The following is a 22,259-nucleotide window of genomic DNA, read 5'->3' as shown; positions in this document are numbered from 1 at the left end:
ATATGTCTGGAGGAGAGCGCTTGACGTGCTTACGTTTTCTTGAAGCATATGTGAAGGTTTCCCCTCAATGAGGGAGACTGGTGTCACTGTAATGACACTGTTTTTCTTGACACTTTTTTTCATCCATCTACAATTCTTTTTGTATTAAATTTCTCTATTTTTTGTTTTTCCTACTCCGAATTCATTTATTTCTGTTCCTGTCACTGTTTTCAGTGTCTAAACAATTGGGTTACTTTTGAAGCTTTCAAACCTTGTAACTCTAAATTGTTCATCGTTTTAGGGAATGCCATTGACTTTCATTCCGTTTCGTTCCATTAGATGCACATCGTGGTCCATTTCAGTTTCTGAGCTGATTTTGGTGAAGGTACACAAGGTGCAGTCTAAAATTAAGTATGCAATGGCTACCTAAAACAGCCTAATATTTGATGCATATCGTATTTATGCAATTATTTAAGACGTGCGTTTATTTTTCTTTTCTGTTACATGGACCAGCATGTATTACAACTGTAGCTTCCAGGGATTTCTGATCCCAGAGCGTAGGTCATTATTTTCAGGTCATGATGTGTTTGCCTTAATTAACATGAAAGACAAACTCTTCACAAAGTTTGAGGAACCTGGCCTTGAGCAAAAGGCTGTATGTTTCAGTGCTGGGATTGTTTGATGACAGTATTAACATCTTCCTACAATGACACCTCAATGCAACATGTATTAATTTCTGTTTAATGCAATGGTCTACTAATATTCAACATTACAAAAATGAATAAAAATAAATGAAATGTTTATTTGTGTGAGCGCTGTTTTAATGTTGCTCAGGCTTTCATGCCCTATGACCATAGTTTCTTGTTTCAAAGCCATTTACATGCAACACGATGCTATGAAACAGTAAAACAAAATAAAAAAATTTACTTGAGCAACTCCAAAAATGTGCATATTGTAATTGCAAACATGTTTATGATGCAGCTTCGTCTGTTATAAAGGCACATAGAACAATAAAACTAGTGGGTCACATTCCTGAACAGACCTGCAAAAGCTAGAAAGAGGAAATGGTTGAAGATTTCAGACATGTTTTTACAATTTTACAGCGGTATTGTTGATCTCCCTAAAAACTGGGGTTTGAACTTTACAGATTCAAAATCAGCCAAGTAAGGAAAGTAATGTATGCATTAACCAGATTAAAAAAAGAAAAGGAAAAGATTAAACCAGTGAGACTTGAAAAAGTCAACATGAATCAAACAATTTTAAGGTTTTTATTGTCTGGAACACGGAGGTTGAAAGTTGAGTTTCCTCCCGTTTTTCAACTCTTGCTATTATTGCTGCAATCGTTATTATATTACTATTAATCAACATTAAATTACTAGCAATATTTAAAAAATGTGGCCTACGATAGTAGCCTAAACTGATGTTTTTTTTTGGTTAATATTAACCAATAGCACATAGGAGCAAGGTCAAAAAGTTGTTTCAGAGAAAAAAGTTAACTTTTTATAAAATTATGAAGCTAATTGTTTGGAAAACCATGCATTGATGAACCTTTCACTATAAAACTTGAAATGTTATGACATTAAGAGTTCATGTTGACTTTGTTGACTCAATCCGCTTCTCGGCTTCATTTTTCAAAGCAAAATTACAATAGCCAAATATTAATAACCAGCAAAACACAAACATATGACCCATTATCTATTAGCACAAAAACCTGGTCTAGTTCACACAATAAATAACATTTTTAAAAAAACATGAAAAGTAGTTGATCAGTGAGGCAGCAGAGAGCTTATTTACATCAGCAAGTAAATGTCCAGTTCCCTGTGAAAGTCTGAACTGAAGACTATTAAAGGAGATCAAGTTTGAAAAAAGCAAGACGTACACTGTGAATTTTCCCCTTGTGATGATGGTTCAGTAATAAAGACAAAATAAATGGAAAGGTTAATGCGGTTACAGTAGCAGTCCATGCAGTGGAGGTCATCATCAAACAATGCAAGTAACAGAAACAATCAGAGATAGAACGCTGTTCACAAAACAGTACCACAAGACCCACACTGCCTCATGGGAGCTCCTCCACCCGTTTCCCGAGCCTGAATGTGATGGTCTGATGAGGTCAAAGACGGCAGGCTTTGAAACAGTCCAACTGGGTGAGAGGGGAACCGCGAGGAACCTAAATAACTTCTCTGCTGTTCCGAATGGCGCAGCATAGAACCATGCTGAAGATCATGCCAATTATCTGCCAAAACAGAGGGAATGTTCAAATGTTAAATATGACAAATATAGGCTACAGTGTTCCCAAAAAGCATTTGAACATTTAAGCCACACGTACATATTAAGGTCACTGCATTATAAAATATCAAATCAAGTCTCATTAATATTAAAGATAACACATGCACATTTTGTATATACTTTTCCACAAATATATACACACACACACACTTAAGATACCAAGATATAATATCCTTTAATATCTTAATTTTCTGTAAAGCTGAAACAATGCACTTTGAAAATCACTATACAAATAAATTTGACCAGATTTTTCAAGCACATTTCACAAAAAGTTTGTACACATTTTGTTACCATAATTCCAGCAATGCCGATGCCAACATATCCGATTATGAAGAGTTTTTCGTTGAAGAAGTCTTCTATAGCTGTGTTACAATCCTTGAAAACATTTCAAAAGAACATTCGTTGAGTGTGGCAAACTGATGTAGTGTGATAATGTCACAACAACAGCATACATGCACAACATCGGTTCAGTTCTACTGATTAGAAAATGAATATCTCTGGCTCTGAAATCTGATTGGATGAACCACTATCAAAGATAGCAGAGATATGCATGTTTTATAACCAACAATTGTAATTGATTATTGAATTGCTTATTTAGGAATTGAACTATGTACAAATCATTGTTATGCACAACCGTGTTTCCTGCCAAATTATGCCGATATAGGCACTGACTATTTTATGATTGTTTAAATTAAAAGAAAAAAAGAAAATAATGAGCGATTTGACCACACCAAATGACACCTTGTTTTTAAGTTCATTTTTGCAAGCAGTCAGTGAGACTTTTACATTGTCACAAAAGATTTCTGTTTCAAATAAATGCTGTTCTTTTAAACTTTACACTCATCAAATAATCCTGGAAAAAATGTATTACAGTTTCCATAAAAATATTAAGCAGCACCACTGTTTTCAACATTTCTTAAGCAGCAAATGGGCATATTAAAATGATTTCTGAAAACTCATGTGACACTGAAGACTGGAGTAATGATGCTGAAAATTCAGTTTGCGTCAAGAATGAATTAAATTTGAAAATATTTTTAAATAGAAAGCACATTTTAAATAGTAAAAATATTTCACAATTTTTATTTAGTTATTTCTTTTTTTTCTTTTTTTTTTTCTTCTTCATGGAAATTCATGTTTCAGGACCCCTGTGACTTTTTCTGTTAACTTTGTTATGTATTCAATGTGCTCCCCATTGTAAGAGACCGCAGGGTTGTAGAGGGAGGGTGGGGGGAGGGAGGGCTGGATGATGTTGAATTGAGATGTTACATTGTTTTCATTCTGACTTGTTTGCTAATAAAAAAAGAAAAAAGAAAAAACATTTTTTCACAATATTGCTATATTTTATATTACACACACACACACAAACACACAGGGCTGCAGCTAATAGTTGTGGTGCACAAAATATATTTTAATAGTTCATTTCAATGCTCTTTAGCCATTGTAAACATTGTGTAAACATGCTGCTGTGGTTTTGGTTTTCTCTAATGTGCTTTGCTGATTGGGATCAACTGACAGCAGGAACTTGACAACTGAAGCACAATGTGACATCATGTTTCTCAGCCGATCAATGTGTCTTCCCGCCTGCTATAAATAAAAAAACTGGCGCCTTTGTGCCCCTGTGGGCTTATCGGATCAAGTGACTCATGGGACATCTTGCCACTGTCTGCTTCATTTCTCTCTCTAAGCCCCTCTTACCTCCTCACTCCACTGTTCTGTGTCCCGCACCCCTCCCTCTCTTATACACCATGCAGAACAACATGGTGCCATCTAAGGGCCTGTGTCAGAACTACTCATCACTTCAGTCTGAAACATGTCCTGCTTGTGAGTCAAAACAGCACTAAAAAGCTTTGTGCCTGGTTGACACACAATGGCTTGTGCTGCAAATATACATGGGGGAAAACGGCTAAAATGTTCTTTCTCTAGACAAAAAAATACATATTTACCTTTTAAACAAAATAAGCTTCATGGCCTATAAAGACACAATTATGGATGTCACTAACAATTATTTTGGTAATCGAGTAATTGGTTGATTATTCTGACGATTAATCGAGTAATCAGATTATTTTTTTGGTGGTAATAAAAATAAACCTAAGTGAACAATAGACTTTAAAATGACTTAAAATACATATATAATAGCAATGAGGCAATAATAATTTGTTCAAATAAGATATCAAGATATAAGATATAATCATATCAAAAGCAAGTAATCATATGATTTTAATGAAAGAAAAAAAACAGTTAAAATACATAATATAATAAAACAATTATAACTTATGGGCATTATGTATTATATCAAATGCCTGCAGAGGGTGCCAACAGCCTCACAAATGTCTTTACACTTTACCGCGCGATCTAATCCTTGTTTGATATTGACCAAACAACATATAATTCAAATGTCCACTTAATCTTTAATATTTGGCCCCTTATTTATTATAGAAATGAAACAGCCACTGTCCTTTCTTGAACAAGAACGTGGACATCAGAACATACAAACTCAGTGAGAGGGTGCGCGATGAACAGTTAGCATATTGAGAAATATGTTGGCATAGGTTTATAAATTATTTAAAATCTGATAAAACGCTGCACATTGTTCCCAGATGAACATTATAAGCAACTCAGACCCACAGCATTTCCAGAGATTTGTTTGAGACGCTTTACGCATGTAAAAAATACCTGTTTGTGTGGAGCAGCATTTACTGTGAGCCGCTCGGAGATGCACGTAACCTACACGCGTATAAATAAAGCGCATATTAAACCAGCAGTATGCTTTCTTATGATTTTTAATATTTCATGCAGCTTTAGAAAACGGTCTAATAATGCTTTTCATGGATTCTCGTCCGTGGAATGTGCCACACATTCGTGTGTTAAACGCACATGGACAAAATGCAGTCGAGGATTTATTATAATCGAGTGCTCGAATTTTTAATCGAAGAATCTAGACGTAATTATGGATGAAAAAATCTCAGATGACCTGCCTTTGGATCATGTGTCAAAGTAAATTTAAGGTTCTGAATTATGACTCCCTTCAACTAACTGAAGAGATTCCTTCAGATCTGTGTTCAAATACATATTTCAAAAACAGATGGTGCATTTGAACATACCGTGACAGGACTTTCAGCAATGCACGGTCCAGAAGAGGGAGAGGACTCAGACCCGCAGCATTCAAGCTGTGAAAGAAAAACAGAAATGTCAGAAGATGATGACGATACTGCCACTATAGCCACAGATCATTTACTAACTGCCTGTAAAACAAAAGCTCGCCTTACCACATTGTGATACATGGATACAATAGCAGTCCCATTGCTATTTTCCATAGAAGACTGGTAATAGTTTTGGACATCTTGAATGATCTAGAAACATGTGAGAGTATCTGATCATATCACATCATTAGATGACAGATGTTCATATTTACGTTCAATAAAATGATTGATACAGTGTGTGACATACCTTATCCTTATTCAGAAAGCCAAAGACTCCAGCAGCAACCTCTGCGCCAAAAATTACAAGAAGGCAAGCGAAGAACTAGACAACAAAGAGACTTCACTTTAGTTTGTCAATACTAATTGCAAATCAACAGTATTATATCACAGGATATCAATAGGGTTATTAATTATTTTATTTTATAATTTTAACTGATGGGCTGTGCACAATCAGACCAGAAACATGTATTGAGAAAGTAAACTGGGTCCATTTTAGGGACGTAACAATTCACTCAACTCACAATGCGATAGGATTCACGATACTGATTTCATGATGTTTTTTTGTTTTTATTTTTCAAAATGAGATTTAAGACCGTTTATAAATGAAAAGGAGTCCAATAACTAAACTGATCCCAATAAAAAAAAAATAAAAATACAAATAAAATAAATCTCTTCATATAAACAAACTAAGGCTTAGCCTGTGCTCTTTCCATTAAAATCTAGCAGAGCTTAAGGTCAGTTTTATTCTTGAAGAAATCACAAAAGTGGTGCTTTAAAGCAGTCACAACATTCAGTGTGCATGTAGGCTGTAGATGGGGATGGTGGAACAGTGTTTTGTTCATTCACTTTTGCGTAGTTCTTACTCACCGATCCCAGAAGACACTGCGACTCCCTCACGGCCCCGAAGCAACCGAAGAACCCCACCAACATCATGACGCCTCCCGCTCCGATCAGGATGTACACCGCTGAGGAGAAGCCAGGAGTATAGTGTAATGTTTAGAGTTAGTCTATTGAAAGTTGAACTTCAGTCCACAAACATCCCAGCATGCAGTTCACTGTATGACCAGATGATGGCAGAACATGAAAAGACCTGTGTAATGAAATCATCTGTTCATTTTCAACTGTAAAATGTGAGTATGTGGATGTTAAATGTGGATATAGTGGTTTTCAACCAAAGGGCAAATAAATTAAAATAATATTTTCTAGTTATGTTTAGCTCTAAGCTCTAAGATGCAAATCAGCATTATATGCAAATTATATGCAAATTAGCATATGCTATATTCTCTATGTACAATGGATATTTTTCAGCTTTTCGGCTGGATTCATGTTCTTTGTACTGTACCTATCTATCTATCTATCTATCTATCTATCTATCTATCTATCTAAATAAATAAATAAATAATTAATTAATTAAATATATTTTCATGTAAAAACTGCTGAGAAAATTCTATTTGTGAGTAAAAATAATTACAGTGTTATTTTATTATTATTTATATACTATAATAGTTTTCTATTAATATTTTGAATTAGTATTTATTGTTATATTTTCAGATTTCAATTAAAATAAAAATTTTAGTAAGTTTTTGTTATGTATTTTTTTAATTTTCTTTCTGGGTTTTAAAAAAATTACTATTTAGGTTTAATTTATTTTTATTTCAGTTTTATTTTTAGTTTGGTTTTAGTTTTTATTTATTTACAGTTAGTTATTTTAGCGCTTCAACACCAAGGCTACTTTTTTTTGTTTTTCATCTAATATTTATATTTTATTTTATTTCAGCCTCATTTCAATTAACAGAAATGTTTATAATATTTTTATTTTTAGTTAACATTAACAATCCTACATTCATTGGTCATAAAGAGTACTTTATGTAATTATTTTAATTTGAATTATGTATGACTATGATTTTAATATATTGCCATTTCTAGTTTCTGTGAATAAAAAATGAAAACAAGCAGCTTATTCATTACCTTAAAGGATGAAAAAAAATGGCTGATATAGAGAACTATTAGGTAAAAGACATGAACAAACCTTTATTATTAAACTTCGATGTGCAATCTAGTTCTCTCTGTTACTTTGCAGTGTTCTAGGATCACTGATGTAAACTCAGTCCATCTCAGCATTCTCACTTCATGATGGTTTATGAATGTGGACCCAGGTGTACTTTTAGATGATTGAGAATGAAAGCAGCTGATTCAGACGGTCAAAATCTAAATCACCCTTATGTGTTACGGCTTTCCCACGCAATGCAAACTACAATCCCACGCAAAAGCACAAGGCATAAAAGCACACTGCAATTCTTGTGTTTTGCATCTTGTATGCAGAGAAGTTTGAGACTGTGAGAAATGTGTCTCCTCACGTGTCTCCAACAAGCAGCGTGTCAAAGGCCTCGGCTCAACAGAAACAAACAGTCTTTGTGTGCACAACACACACAGACACCACAAGCTCAACCAGTGCCCTGAGACCATAATCGTATTTACCGGAGAGATTTTTTCCCCCCAAACCAGTTAAGCACAAATTTCATTGGTCATCTCAATCACACAGTCTGTTAACAGTCTCAATTGACTGTTAACATCCACTTGATGCTCTAAGAAATGATGAATTATGCAGCTATACAACATCCCAGGAACAAAAGACCAGTTTATTAAAAAAACACAAAAAACATTATTGTTGTTTTTAATTTTGTTGTTACTTTATATTATTATATTAATGCAAAGATTTATTGGTTGTTATTATTTTCTTGTCATTATTAATAAAATATTCATAATTTATGTTGTTTTATTACTCTGCTAATCAAAATTGTTTAGCAAAATAGTAAAAAAAAATGTAATTATATTTGTGCTAAACTTAGCACAGATATAATGTATTAATAATAGTAATAATGATGATGATGATAATAATCCTCATCACTGTCATCATCATTATTAGTATTCCATTATATTTATGCAAAGTTGTTGTATAGGCTAATAGTTAAAAATGTATATTCATTTTTGTTTTGGGCTTTGTAATTGTTAAGCTACACATTTTTTACTTGAGAATGAATGGCTGTTATTTAATAAGTGAATTAAGTATACAAAGAAAACATTATAGAAGTTACTTGAGAATATCATTGCTGGGTGCTTTTCTTTAGAGAAACACCAAATGTATATCTTTAGACCTGAAAACCGACAAACAACCACCTAAAAACTCCCTAGTCATGCCCTGGCATACTTTAGCATTGTGTCGATGCCACTCTAATTTTCTTCAGAAAATGTAAAGCTGTAGTTAAAGACATAACATTTCAGATCTATTCTGGACATTCATGATTACAGGATCTTCATGATCTTCTTGTCATTCTCCTCTTCTTGCCAAGTAACTCACCATAGCAACAATTCAGTCACCCCAGACACAGAGCGCTAACACGTCTGTGTGCCACAGTCACTCGAGACGCCGTCGCTAGGATGGAGCAATCTCCCTCGCGAGCAACTGCTTTCCCTCGCCGCCAACTCAGAGCCACTTTAGACAAGCTAGGGCCAAACTAATTAATGGAAAAAAGATCAACTAGAGCAAAATCAGAGGGCCTAAAAATACTACAATCGCTGTCGTTTAACAGCCAGCAGTATGTAGCGTTTCAAACATGTTTCCACCCATAAACACAGGTTTACATTTCAGATATGACATTTCCATCCTCCAAGGAGACAAGAAGACCAGAAGGCTTGCCAAAAAGCACAGCACTGGAACTTGGCTGAGGTTTCATTAAGGCTCAGGGAAGATACTCGTCACAACACACAATAATTAATCCCCGAGGGAGAAAATAATGTTGTTTTCGAGGACAGGACAAAGGAGATTTGACACGAGTCCTCTGTGAGTTCAGCAAGCTAAAAACACCAAGCCCTCACTACTCGACTTCCTAATTGCCGAATGGATGGAAAACATGCTGGCATTTCATATAAACAGCCCTCCTGCCCTCCTTATAACACAAACACTGAACATCTCTAAATGGGCAGAGAGATCTAAACATGCCAGGACTCAGGCAATTCAGTTGCTCATGACTTGAGAGCACGGAAAATGGGCAATTGTTGTTTAGCAATGACGCCAGAACAAGAAAAGCAAGAAGATGAGCACATGGAAAGCTTTGACTCATCTGCAAAGATGTTTACTGGAAGATCACAGGCTGTCAGCTTTCAAATATTATTGTAAAATTGATTGTTCCAGTCATTGTTGCTAAAATGCATAATATAGCAACAGATATGATGCAATGCTGCTATATAAAAAACTAAATACAGAGGCAAACTATTAACTTTAGCACTAGGCAGAAATATATGACTTTATTGTCTTGCAGAAGGATGACACTTATTTAATTAATATTTTAACATCTGCGATATATTGTCAGGACTTAGTTTTTAATATTATACTACTTCAAAAACAGGGGGAAAAAATGCTTTAATGTTAGGTTTTTACCAATCATCCATTTATTGAAGTATCACAATCTAACACCACTTCTGTGGCTAAAATAAGTGCAATTTGTATCTGGTAAATATTGCGTTTCACATGATACCCAAATCTACATCTGAAATGTATTTAGTTAAATAAGAAGTCTGAGTTATGCTGTGTTTAATATGTAAATAAAAGATTCCAGTGTTAACTATTCAAATATCAAATTAAAATAATAATGTATAAATAATAGAGGTATAGCGATACACGTATTTGTATTGAACCGTTCGGTACGAGGCTTTCGGTTTGGCACGCATTACAAACCGAACAATTCGTTGGAGTAATCCTATTAAATTTGGGGGAAAAAAGAGCTTAAAGTGTGTGAAATATAATGTACTCCAGGTTGTGACGGTGAGGTAGTTCGTTAAGAGTTTTCCCTCCTTTCCTCGCTTTCATTCGCTTTTAAATAGCTTGTAAATGCTTGTGCGCATTTTACTTTCACTTTCAAACTAGCGGCATTTTGGCATCAATTGATTGAATTGACAACATCAAAAAAGTACGACAAACTCACTTACATTAAACATAGAATGTTTAATTTATTAACAAAACGAATACAAATACATCATGCAATAGGCCTAATATAAAATAACAAATAACTTACACAAAGTTTAAATATAAAACACTGAAAATCAGCAAACACGGTGGAACCAAATAAATAAAAACCGAATGTTAAAAAAGCTTCCAAAATCATCTTAGATAAACGGTAAAAGACAAAGGGCCTTCCAAAGTCTAAAATATTTTTAAGATCATATGATACTAGTCTTAATAATAAAAATAAATATATTTTAATAATAAAAATAAATAAAAATCAAGGAAATTTGTTTGGCATTTCTTTGTTTTTGCTGTATCGAAAACATACCAAACCGTGACACCCCTGTGTCGTATCGAACCGAACCGTGAATTTTGTGAACCGTTACACCCCTAATAAATAATGTTTTAAAAATGAAATGTATAGTTTAAAAAGCAGACGCACACATCTGTATATTATTTTGTTGAATTCTCCATCTTGCTTCCTGTTTTTGTCTCTACGCATCTGCTCCATTAGCTTCATAGCACATAGTTGTTTGCCAAGTGATATATCTTCCGTTTCTGGGTAGAAACTGTTTGTTCCAAGTATAAGTATATTGCCAAGAAATGCTTGTTATCTTGTGTATCAGCGATGGATCCACAGAGCTTCTCTCACTTCTCCTTTTTCATATTATTGAAACATTTCTGCTTATATATTATAGCAGTGCTGATTAACCTAACTGCTCAGTTTCTGGGTATCTGAGCATATGATGTCAAGACTTAATGACCCAGTATTGCAATTTGCTTCATAATCATTGTGGTTAGCACTTGCAAAGTAGTAGTTTGTCCATTATGAGCGCTTAAATGCAGCTCAGGACCGCAGTCTAGTCACCAGAGGCCAATATACATCATCTCACTGCTACCATGAGCAGAAAAAAACATCAGGATGCCGGATTATAAATGAACAAATAACCATCCTTAAACGCCATTTTACAACTAGTGACCCCTAACCTTTTTAAATAAACAAATTACTGCTTCAGTCCTCTACAAGACCAATGAACCAATATCAGATACGCCATTACAGAGGCCATTAGGGCTCCATGACACAGATGGGACATTTCAGCCTGAAACTGCCGTTGAAGCCCGATGCTTTGTTAATAGTGTGTTGGTGTTGTGCTTGTATGAATGAAACTGCAATGTACAGGTTTCCTTATGACGGTTTCTGTGCTTTGTGATTGATAATATAGATAAAGTACAACGGTAGAACTAATAAATGCCAGATGATCATAACAACACATATCCCATTATGAAGTGCATATTGGCAAATTTAGCATGTTCAAGCAAAAAAAAGGGGAAGTATTTAATGCTTATTCAGCGTCTGTCTGATATATTGCACAAAAAAAATAAGTTTTTCTCAGTCTTGTGAGCTCTTGGATGGCTTTATGCAACATCCAGAAGGCAGGGTACAAAGGTTACATGTTTACAAAGTATTTTGTTCTGTTTTTCAGTTGTAATTGTTAACTAAAACTATGTAAAATCATTTTTGGTAACTGAACAAATAAAATAAAATAAAATAAAATAAATTATTACATGAAACAGTTAAACTTACAATAAGAATTAAAAATGTTGTCTTGGCATCTAACTCGAAGTGTAAAGTTAAATAAGCTTAAGTACTAAAATTACTAAAACAGAAACTGAAATTTAAAAAAAAAGTAGCTATAATACTACTACTGGGCAACACTACTGTGCAATTATTTTTCTTGCATGTTTTTTTTTTTTCTCTATGTCAGTCTATTATTGTGGTATAAACGGTTTTAAATAAGCCCATTCCTAAATGATGAAGAAAAAGAAAGGAATCTTTGTTTGGTCATTTTATATGTCTGTCACATTTTTTTTTTAAACAGTTTCTCTCATTCACAGATATACACATGGCCCGTTTCCTCCCCAAATAACCCCTGCAAGTCTGCATTCCTGACACTATATTATGGCTTAGATTTATACAGTTTATGAAACTTACAAAAACTGTTATGTAAACATTTGACGTGGGCTTTAACGTTCTTTTCCAACTCACCAATGAAGAAGTGCTCAGGGGCATCATTTTCGGCTAAGAGGTTGGCCGTGTCTGGGTCAAACCTCAACCATAGTCCCACAGCCAACACCAGTGAGCCCGACAGCTACAAACAAGAGTGAAACAAATCAGACACATGTAGGGAAAAATCACCACTACAGTAGATCAGTGTTAACAAGTGGAAAAAACTGTTTGTGTGACATTTGCTGGTATACTCCATGTCACTGGTTTCACATTCTGCACAGGTCTATTTAAGTACAAACACACGAATGCTGGGTTTGACTTTGAGAACAGGATACTTTGTATTTTGCCCATCACCGTAACTTGAGGGATGACCTTGACTAAAATAGAGTATTGATTGAAATTCTGTAAGATAAAGTTCTTTATTGTGATACTGGAAACAATCATTTGTCAATCTGAAAGGACACCAGAAAGTTTTTTTGCCTCCTAGTTATCAAGTCAAAGGGAAACATACATTTATATTTACACATTTTTATCCTTTCCAGTAAGACTACAGTTCATGTTAGCTCAGTTAAATCAGTCTCAATCTGCAATGTTAAATTTGTGAATTCATAATGATAAAAAGTTTAAATCATGACAAAAACTGAAAATAATATTCAGAGAAATGTCTGAATTTTATGACATAATTGCCTTTATCTCATAATTTTAACTTTTGATGTAAAAATTATGAGATAGAAATGTATGATATTAAGTCAAAATCATTGTAATAAAATCATATAAAAACATAAAACGTCTCATAATGTTGTCTTTTAATACCATAACTGACTTGCATCTCATAATTTCTTGTCTTGTTTTGTGAAATGGCAAATAATAATATGTAAAAATACTAAAGACACAAAGTTATAATTATGATAAAAAGTTGAAATTATGACAAAAACTTAAAATTATGTGATAAAGTCGCATTTATGACATTAAAGATTTCTGTCATAATCTATTAATTTTTACATTTAAAAAATGTAAAAGGAAAAATGTCACGACCTTTCATGTTAAAAATTGTCCTTTATGTTATGACTTTCAAATAATTTTTACTTTTAATGTCATAACTGACTTTTTATGACATAATTCTACATTTTTGTCATAATTTTGTATTTTTATGTCAATTCTTTTATGTCCCATGACTTTTTATGTTAGAATTTGTTTTAGAATTCGTAGAGTTTTATCTCATAATTATGTCTTAGTATCTCAATTTTGACTGTATGTCATAATTCCGATTTAACCAAGCATTTGGTGGGAATGGGATTCAATAGAGCAGGTGATAATTGTAAAGGCAATTCAGAAAATATTTTGAGAAAAGGTTTAGCATCAAGCATGTTGTTTTAGTATAATTTGAGCATCTAGTTTTAGTTTTAGGGCCACTGTATGTCTCCTATGGTGCCCATCTCTATGATCAACAGACAGGCTGTGCCAGTCTGACAGGCTTGTCCTGCTGGCATTCATATCCCCCGGTGCCATCCCCTGCCCCCTCATGCCCACCCGACGCAACACCAGGACATAAAACGGCACAGGACAACGACCCACTTCTTTTTTTGCCTGCCCTCTCAAAGACAAAGGCCTTGCTGTCCAGCTTAGTGAGACCACTCTACAGATAACCAATGACTGACGCCACTGTCCTACATTACATCTTACACTAACAGTTTAAGCCAATCTAATGTGACCATTAGCGCAGTAACAAAAATCACAGTGTGATGAGGAGGAGGAGGAGTTACATGTGCTCTTTAAATGGTTCCTATGACTTTTGTGAGGATTCAAACAACCAAGACTGAAGACTGAAGAGAGATTTTAAAATAACTTCTTACACATCAGCTTCAAATGGAAAATAAAATGCAGGAAATTATGCTTAATCTGATGCAGAGTTGTTGTAAACTAAAACAGAAATGAAGCTATGATAAAAAACTTTAAAGAATTCATTAGAAACTAAAATGAAAGAAAAATGAAAGAAATTAAAGAAATGCTGCCTGGGCAACTAGCTGAAATAAAATAAGTTTAAGTTTAAGTACTAAAATGACTGAAATGATTTAACAAGATTACATTATCTAAAAAAAAAAACTTTTTTATTTTTCAGCTTGTTGATGTTTATACAAACTCAAAGACTCATCTCCTGAGCCACTGCACAAAGGAACAAAATGTAACCAATACAATAAATCATTGCAAAATAGTTTTAATAAAGCTCAAATAGTCTTCAGTTTACACACCTGTTAGGCTACATTTACACTAGTTAGTGTTTGTTTTAAAACGCATAGCTCAGACAGAATCATGATTTCTATTTATTTTCCACTGATTTACTGATGAGCATTAGCAGCTTCCAGCGCTGTCTGCTTGTGTTCTCACTTTCATGATCGCTGCTCTGACTTACCCCCTTAGGTATCGAAATTTGGTACCGAACGACGAGACATTTTTCGATACTCGATGGTATCGAGGCAATTCGGTCAGTGCCTAAAAAGTATCGAACTCGATACCCAGCCCTTAACAGCATGTGATAATAAGTGCCATATTCAGACAAAGAAGAACTACCACAACAGACAGCAGAATGGAGTTATTAGATATTAAAGATGTCTACGAAGTATATGTATGCAATGAATATAAAACATTCAGTATTAATGCCTGTATAGCTGATTTGCGCCAGCTGGTAAGCAAATCACGCTGAGTGGATTGAGCGTGTGGCAGCACAGATGTGCGAGCTTGTCGAGTGAATATCCCTTTCTCACAGACATCACTAGAAAGTTTGTAGTTCGGTCGGATATGTCAAAAAGAAGTAAGTAAAACAATGCACAAGTTACTTAATGGTAGGGCGGTAGGGAGGGATGGAGGAAGCGCGCACTTCTGTTGTGTGATCTTTATTGATGTTCGCTCACTTAGCACGCATCATTTGGATTAAAACTAAATTGTAAATATAAGACAATTTATAGGGGCATTCACTATAAACTTAATTTATTATCTGTACCTACTTGCCCCTCTCAGTCTGCACAAGTACAAATGCATTTTGCTTGCTTCGTGAGTGTTTCTGCATTATATGAGTGGCTTTGGAAAATAAATTGCTGCACGTTTCAGATGAAAAAAACGCGACTTCCATTTATGAAAATATCACAGTTCGGAGATTTATAGCGAGTGGTTCCCTGCATTTTTACAGCAAATCGTGTGATTACAGTACTAAGCCGCTGCAACGGAGCAGCTCTAATGCTATTAATGATGTAGGCTACCATAGAGAGAGAAAAATGTAACAGTGAAAGTAACAAAAACTTGTAAAATAAATTTTAATGGGCATAATTAAGTGTGAAAATAACAGAAGAATATACAGTCAAACCAAAAATTATTCAGAGACCAGATATAATTTTTTATATTTTTTTACTAGTGGGTGTAGGACACTATAGTTCATTTATGTAAAGTGAGGATAGCAAAATAAACTAAACTGTGATATATTATACCCAAAAATTCTTCATACAGTGGACTACCAGTAAAATTGATACAAATTTGGGACCAAAAATTATTCAGACCGAGTCTTGGAAAAAAATTTAGTTGTGCAATATGACTATATGCTGTCATTAAGGCTAAGGGTCAGCCGACAAAGTATTGATAGTTGTGTAAATATTGACAGCTGTATGAATAATTTTTTATTTATTGTAATCCAGTACATATCTTTCTATCAAAGTTATCTGACATTATCAAGCTGAATTTGTTCTGACACAGTTTACCTCTTGAGTTCTTGTCATATTATTACCATTTTCTAAACTATAGCGAATAAACTGTGATAATGTGAGAAATGTTGAAGGTGTCTGAATACATTTTGGTTTGACTGTATCTATTTGATAAATGAAGTTAACCAACTAAAATTATACATACTCTTTTGGTTTCTGTAACCGATATTGTAAAAATGTACAAATGCAATGAAAATATTGGTATCGGTACTCGGTATCGGCAAGTACCAAAAATAAAAGTATCGGTATCGGGCGAGTACTGGAAAAAGTGGTATCGGTGCATCCCTAATAATTTTTTATAATTTTATTATCAGTTATTTACATTACATTTTATCCATCAATAATAATGCATATGTATCCAAATAATGCATTCCTGTAGCTCAAAGATGGCACTAGCAACACCAAAGTCATGGGTTTGATTCTCAGGGAATGCATATAAACCTTCAATGCAACGTAAGTCAAATGTACTATTTCTTTACCATAAAACACAAAAGCGCAGTGTGTCTATGCTCCATTTTTTTTCATACAACAAAACAGAAAGGTAATTTATACTGCCAAGCTACAAAAAGGATAAAAAGCCCCAACAAAATATAAAAACAGTAGTCATTTTAAGTATTGTTCTCTAATAGACTTTGAGTGTACATACATAACTTGAGGCATCACAACTGGTCACATGATAAGAAGATCTCTTTAAGGAGCAGCATAGCAGGGAAAACCAGGTTACCTTTCATTTAGACAGTGATGGATTTATGGGTTTATTGCACTAGGATTGTACTTTTATAAAACAAATGATAAAAGTGAGTATTAAAAGCAAACGAGACCATAAAATAATAAAAAAAACAACCTTAGTTCTACCTCATGGGACATGCTGTAACATTATTATCAGAGTATATTATGAATTATCTCTCCGCTTTGCATGTGACAAAAAAGTGATCGCCAATGTGACCTCATCTTTGAAGAAATGATAACGCTATTATCCAGAGTTCAATGCACCCTTCAGAATTCACTGTGGTTCAGTGAATAAAGGAGTGCTGAATACAGCACAAAAGGGTGGTACTTTCAATAACTTTCCACAGAAACCCGATCCTTTACTGACTGAAGACTAGCTTTGAAGGTTTGCACATTCAGCATGAATCTTAAAAACAGTTAACAGCCACAGAGGAATTTCAAAGCCACTTATGTTGGATTATGTATGTTGTTTGCTTCTTACATACTCAAGCTATAAGAATCCTGTTAGTAAATTGTCACATTCATGTGGAAGTACAATTAACAAACTTACATAATCAGCTTCAGACATATGCATTCCACTTTGAAACACAATATGGATCTACACAAATTTTCTAAAACTTGCCCAAAGGAAATCACATCACAATCTCAAATGATTCCTGAATAAATAAGAGTAATTCTGTGTATCTGGCCGTGCCTGAGTTATGTAAAAAATGTCACAACAAACTGACAGTCTGTTAAACATTTGTCACTCTCAGCTCGTGGGGAGCATTAGAAAATGACTCTAGGAGCCAAATAAAACACACTGGGAGACTATCCAACATGCAAGTCAATTAACAGACAGCCAAAAAACAATAAGCAACTGTTTTTCCTATGATATGGAATGGTTACATTTAACCATTTGAGGCTCATGCAGGAGAGGCTGGGCCTTGTTTTGCATGGTTTCAAATACCCAGCAACATTTGCTTTTTGGCCGCGAGGGCCGGTACTGTCATGCCACTGCTATGGGGTTGAAATAAGGATGCCCGTATTTAAGGCATCAAAGAAGCGTCCCGTATGAAAGCTATAACACAGTTTGTCCCGTATTCGCAGGCATACGCCATATGACCACCAGACCATATGAATAACAAATTCTCAATTGATAATTAATCATAATTAATGCGCAAAATATTGTTTTATTTGTGAACGTAGCCGTTTGATGAAGGCTTTAAGACCAAGCGGAATCCTCTGCCGGCTAGCCATTTTAGTTTAAAAAATGTAAGTGCATAGACGTTTCATAAACGTTCAGTTGTTATGCTTTCAAATTTCTTGCCATTTGTATGTATGTAATTTCACAGTATTTTCACCTCCTAAATTACTACACTACTTGTGTAGTCACAATTTTATAATGTTACAATTTACTCAGGCCGATTACTTTTTTTTTGTATGACATTAAAAAAAAATTTATAATATAGGTTAAGCAAATCAAATGTGATTATTTTAACTGCAGGCAGACATTATGGTACAGAAGGCCTACAAATATTTTGTTGGAGATATGCGAGCAAAAAATAATAGTTTAAAAAAATGTATAATAGAAAGCACAAAGGCGGCGCTGAAAAGGCCAGTAAAATAATAATAATTTAAAAAACAAAGCTCTAGAAAAATATAATGAATTACAAGTCTGTAGAGAACAGTGCACTATTGCAGACTTATATCCTACTGAAGTTTTAATTACATTATTGTAACAGCTATAGTCAGTCGTGAACTAAAGTGGGCCACTCTAAGGCATGAAACTCCAGGGCTAAAAATGACTCCCACTCCGGCCCTGGTTGAATTGAATTAAAGTTTAATAAACTTCAACTTTACTGTTCAGTGCACTGATGTCAGACTCATTTTGGATAATACAATTTATTGTTAAATTGTTAAATGCCCTACCTCCATTACGTATCTATGTCACGTCATTATAAGTGTTTGATCACCACATTTGAGTGATCATTGCAAAAAATGTGTTTATGTATATATTCTGTTTATGTACAGTGGGTACGGAAAGTATTCAGACCCCCTTAAATTTTTCACTCTTTGTTATATTGCAGCCATTTGCTAAAATCATTTAAGTTAATTTTTTTCCTCATTAATGTACACACAGCACCCCATATTGACAGAAAAACACAGAATTGTTGACATTTTTGCAAATTTATTAAAAAAGAAAAACTGAAATATCACATGGTCCTAAGTATTCAGACCCTTTGCTCAGTATTTAGTAGAAGCACCCTTTTGATCTAATACAGCCATGAGTCTTTTTGGGAAAGATGCAACAAGTTTTTAACTTACTGGCTGTGCCGGTGTAACACCGAGAGCACAGAGAAAGTCTTGTGACCCCCTATAGAATGATCGGCGACCCACTGGTTGAGAAACAGTGGTGTACTGTGTATATTTATTATGTATATATAAATACACACACATACAGTATATATTTTGAAAATATTTAAGTGAAAGTGACATGTGGCCAAGTATGGTGACCCATACTCGGAATTAGTGCTCTGCATTTAACCCATCCAAAGTGCACACACACAGCCGTGAACACACACCCAGAGCAGTGGGACTGAGCACCTCAGTCGTGGTATTCACTCCACCCACCTACAATCCCTGCCGGTACAAGACTCAAACCCGTAACCTTTGGGTTATGAATCCGACTCTAACCATTAGGCCACGACTTCTCCCTTACATGTATATTGTATATAAATATATTTAATATATAAACCACATATTTTTCTGAAATATATACATGTGTGTGTATTTATATATACATAATCAATATACACAGTACACACATATATTATGTAAACAAACACTTTTATTTTGGATGCGATTAATCGTTTGACAGCACTAATATATATATATATATATATAACCCCCCCTCTGGTTTATGCATCCCTGCCTCTGCTGAATTCAATTTTAAAAACATCCCCACCGGGGATAACAACAGTCAACAGTCCCGTTCTGAATCAAATGATTCGCGATACGTGATCCGATTGGAGCGCTTTGAAACAGTGTCTACGTTTACATGCACAATTTTCGGGTTAAATCGGACTCAATTCATTTTAATTCTGACTGATGAATCTGAATGTAGCGTTTACATGAGTGATAAATAAAGTGATCGGGTTGATGTGTGCGTTTATGTCACAAGCTTCAAATCAGAATAGATTTTTTTTTACATGCGCACACTGCACAAATATAGAGTTTCTCACTGTTTGCACATAATAACCACTCTCCTACATGGTTTCTTTACTTGTTTTTAAGAGCAGAATTAATATTTATCTATTTATGGATAAATGCCGTGCTGCTCATATTCATCACGCAAAAAATGCCCCTCCCCAGCGCCCAAAACGGGTTGCCTGTGGATGAGCATCCAAAACAAGGACTGGTGGGAGGTTGTCCTGCTCCACTTCACAGTTGCCGAGTGAAAGGAGGGATTTATAATGAAAGGACAAGCATTTATACAACACTTTATTCAAAAGGAAGAGCCGCTCGTCTCGCGCGTCATACTCATTACGCTATTTCTGCGTCATTGCACATGCGCAGTTCTTTCAGTTTCGGAGTTCAATCCGATCGAGTGTTTACATGCACTCTCAATCGTATTAGAAAAGGCATAAACCACTCCCTTCAATCCGATCGAGATTTTATTCCGATCGAGCTCAATCGGATCGATTAAGGTGTTTAGATGAAGGCTTTTCAGTCCGATTGAGCCGTCAATCCGATTACAAACGGATTATTTGGATGCATGTAAATGAATCATTTTGCGACTCAATGGTTTAACTGATTCAGAGTTGATCCAGAGTTCTTTGCTCGCTTTCTCTATATAATTTATTCATCGCTTGAATAACCGTGGAAATGAAATCATACAATATTTATATACACAATACCTAACTTACAATATTTTTAATAGATTGTGATCACGTTAAATACAGTTCCTGTCGTATTAAAATACGACATGACATGACACCCATTATATGGTACTTTTTTGGTAAAAGATGGGTTTATGATGTGCGTTATTAACAGATTACACTAACATTAGGTTACTTAGGCTACAGCCTTACCCTTACCTTCCACCTATGGAGAGAGAAAAAAGTTTTCAAAACCCCTCTGGTTTTTTCCACAAATCGCACCCTTTATATATATATGTGTGTGTGTGTGTGTGTGTGCACGTATATGTGGTTTGTATAATAACATGGGTATGACATAGGTATTACAACGAGAAGGTGATTCATGAGGACATTTTCAGTGTCCCCGTAATTCAAAAGGCTTATAAATAATTCAGTAAATAATTAGTTTTTTTGAAAATCTAAAAATGCAGAAAGTTTTCTGTGAGGGGTAGGTTTAGGGGTAGGGTTGGTGTAGGGCAATAGAAAATACGGTTTGTACAGTATAAAAACCATTACGCCTATGGAGAGTCCCCATAAACCATAAAAACAAACCTGTGTGTGTGTGTGTGTGAGTGTGAGTGTGAGTGTGATTGTGAGAGTGAGTGTGAGTGTTGTTGTTTTTTTCTTTTTGCATTTTAAACTTCCCATTGTGCCCTGCGTCTGTCTCAAAGGGGGGGGGGGGGGGGGGGGGGGAAGCGTGACAACCAGCCCCATTCTCCTCTATATTAATAACCAATGGAAAGTATATTAATAAAAATGCAGACTTCCTCTAAAACAAAGGTACATGGTGGCTGCCTATCTAGTAGACACTGAGCATCACAGGCGCTTGATGCACGTACGATGCTCAAAATGTCAGCACGTGCCTATGATGCTCAGACGAGTTGTCCAGGTAGGAAGCTCACTAGATTTGAGACACGGCCGACATCTGTCACATACTTGTACTTTACAAAATCATCTGCATCCCAGAGTCCACAGAAAGCTGCACAATGTCACATTTTCGCGTTAAACCAGAAAGAGCATCATACAAATGTTGAGCAACTCCAGGACAAACATACATTTGCTTTCGTGCATTTCACTCTGAATCAAAGCATGCATCCGTGGCACCATCACTCAGATATCATCAGCACTTACCCAGAATATGAAGTTGAAGACGAACAGCAGGTATTTGACACATTTCATGCCGCCCTGGACTTTGCTCATCCTGCCTGCCGTTTCGTTCCGCGCGCTCGCCGTTTCGACCAAAATGTTTGCGCAGATGTGCAGGCCTCTCTCAGAGATGTAGGTCAGGAATATTATTCAAACAGAATCCACTCACGGACCGTCAACACCAGTGCCGCACTTCGTCTGTGTGTGTGAGAGAGAGAGAGCGCGCGCGCGGATCAGCATCGCCCATTGGTCCAGCAGACA

The 22,259-nt window shown here is 35.2% G+C and overlaps 1 protein-coding gene across 1 annotated transcript; it reads right to left on the bottom strand.

The window, feature by feature from the left end:
- Position 1: 1 nt before the first annotated feature.
- Positions 2-22,209, bottom strand: tspan2a (tetraspanin 2a). Its single transcript, XM_016287618.1, has 8 exons — positions 21,984-22,209; positions 12,515-12,617; positions 6,333-6,430; positions 5,713-5,787; positions 5,532-5,615; positions 5,367-5,432; positions 2,557-2,640; positions 2-2,212 (listed from the first exon to the last, which is right to left on the bottom strand). Exons 1-8 carry the CDS (start codon positions 22,050-22,052, stop codon positions 2,147-2,149), a joined length of 645 nt encoding a protein of 214 aa, XP_016143104.1. The 5' UTR covers positions 22,053-22,209; the 3' UTR covers positions 2-2,146.
- Positions 22,210-22,259: the final 50 nt, after the last annotated feature.

Source organism: Sinocyclocheilus grahami, unplaced genomic scaffold (assembly GCF_001515645.1).
Source record: "Sinocyclocheilus grahami isolate Dianchi unplaced genomic scaffold, SAMN03320097.WGS_v1.1 scaffold223.1, whole genome shotgun sequence".
In the NCBI taxonomy this organism is placed as follows: domain Eukaryota; kingdom Metazoa; phylum Chordata; class Actinopteri; order Cypriniformes; family Cyprinidae; genus Sinocyclocheilus; species Sinocyclocheilus grahami.
Note: the sequence above shows the minus strand (reverse complement) of the source record. Positions and strands in the feature narration are given on the sequence as shown.

What these genes read in the sequence shown, in the direction of transcription:
- tspan2a (XM_016287618.1), bottom strand. Translation starts at nt 22,052, where the DNA reads ATGAGCAAAGTCCAGGGCGGCATGAAATGTGTCAAATACCTGCTGTTC. An exon ending in TCTTCAACTTCATATTCTGG is followed by an intron (nt 12,618 to 21,983) that starts GTAAGTGCTGAT and finishes TCTTGTTTGTAG; the next exon opens with CTGTCGGGCTCACTGGTGTT. An exon ending in TCGGCATTGCTGGAATTATG is followed by an intron (nt 2,213 to 2,556) that starts GTAACAAAATGT and finishes CTGTTTTGGCAG; the next exon opens with ATAATTGGCATGATCTTCAG.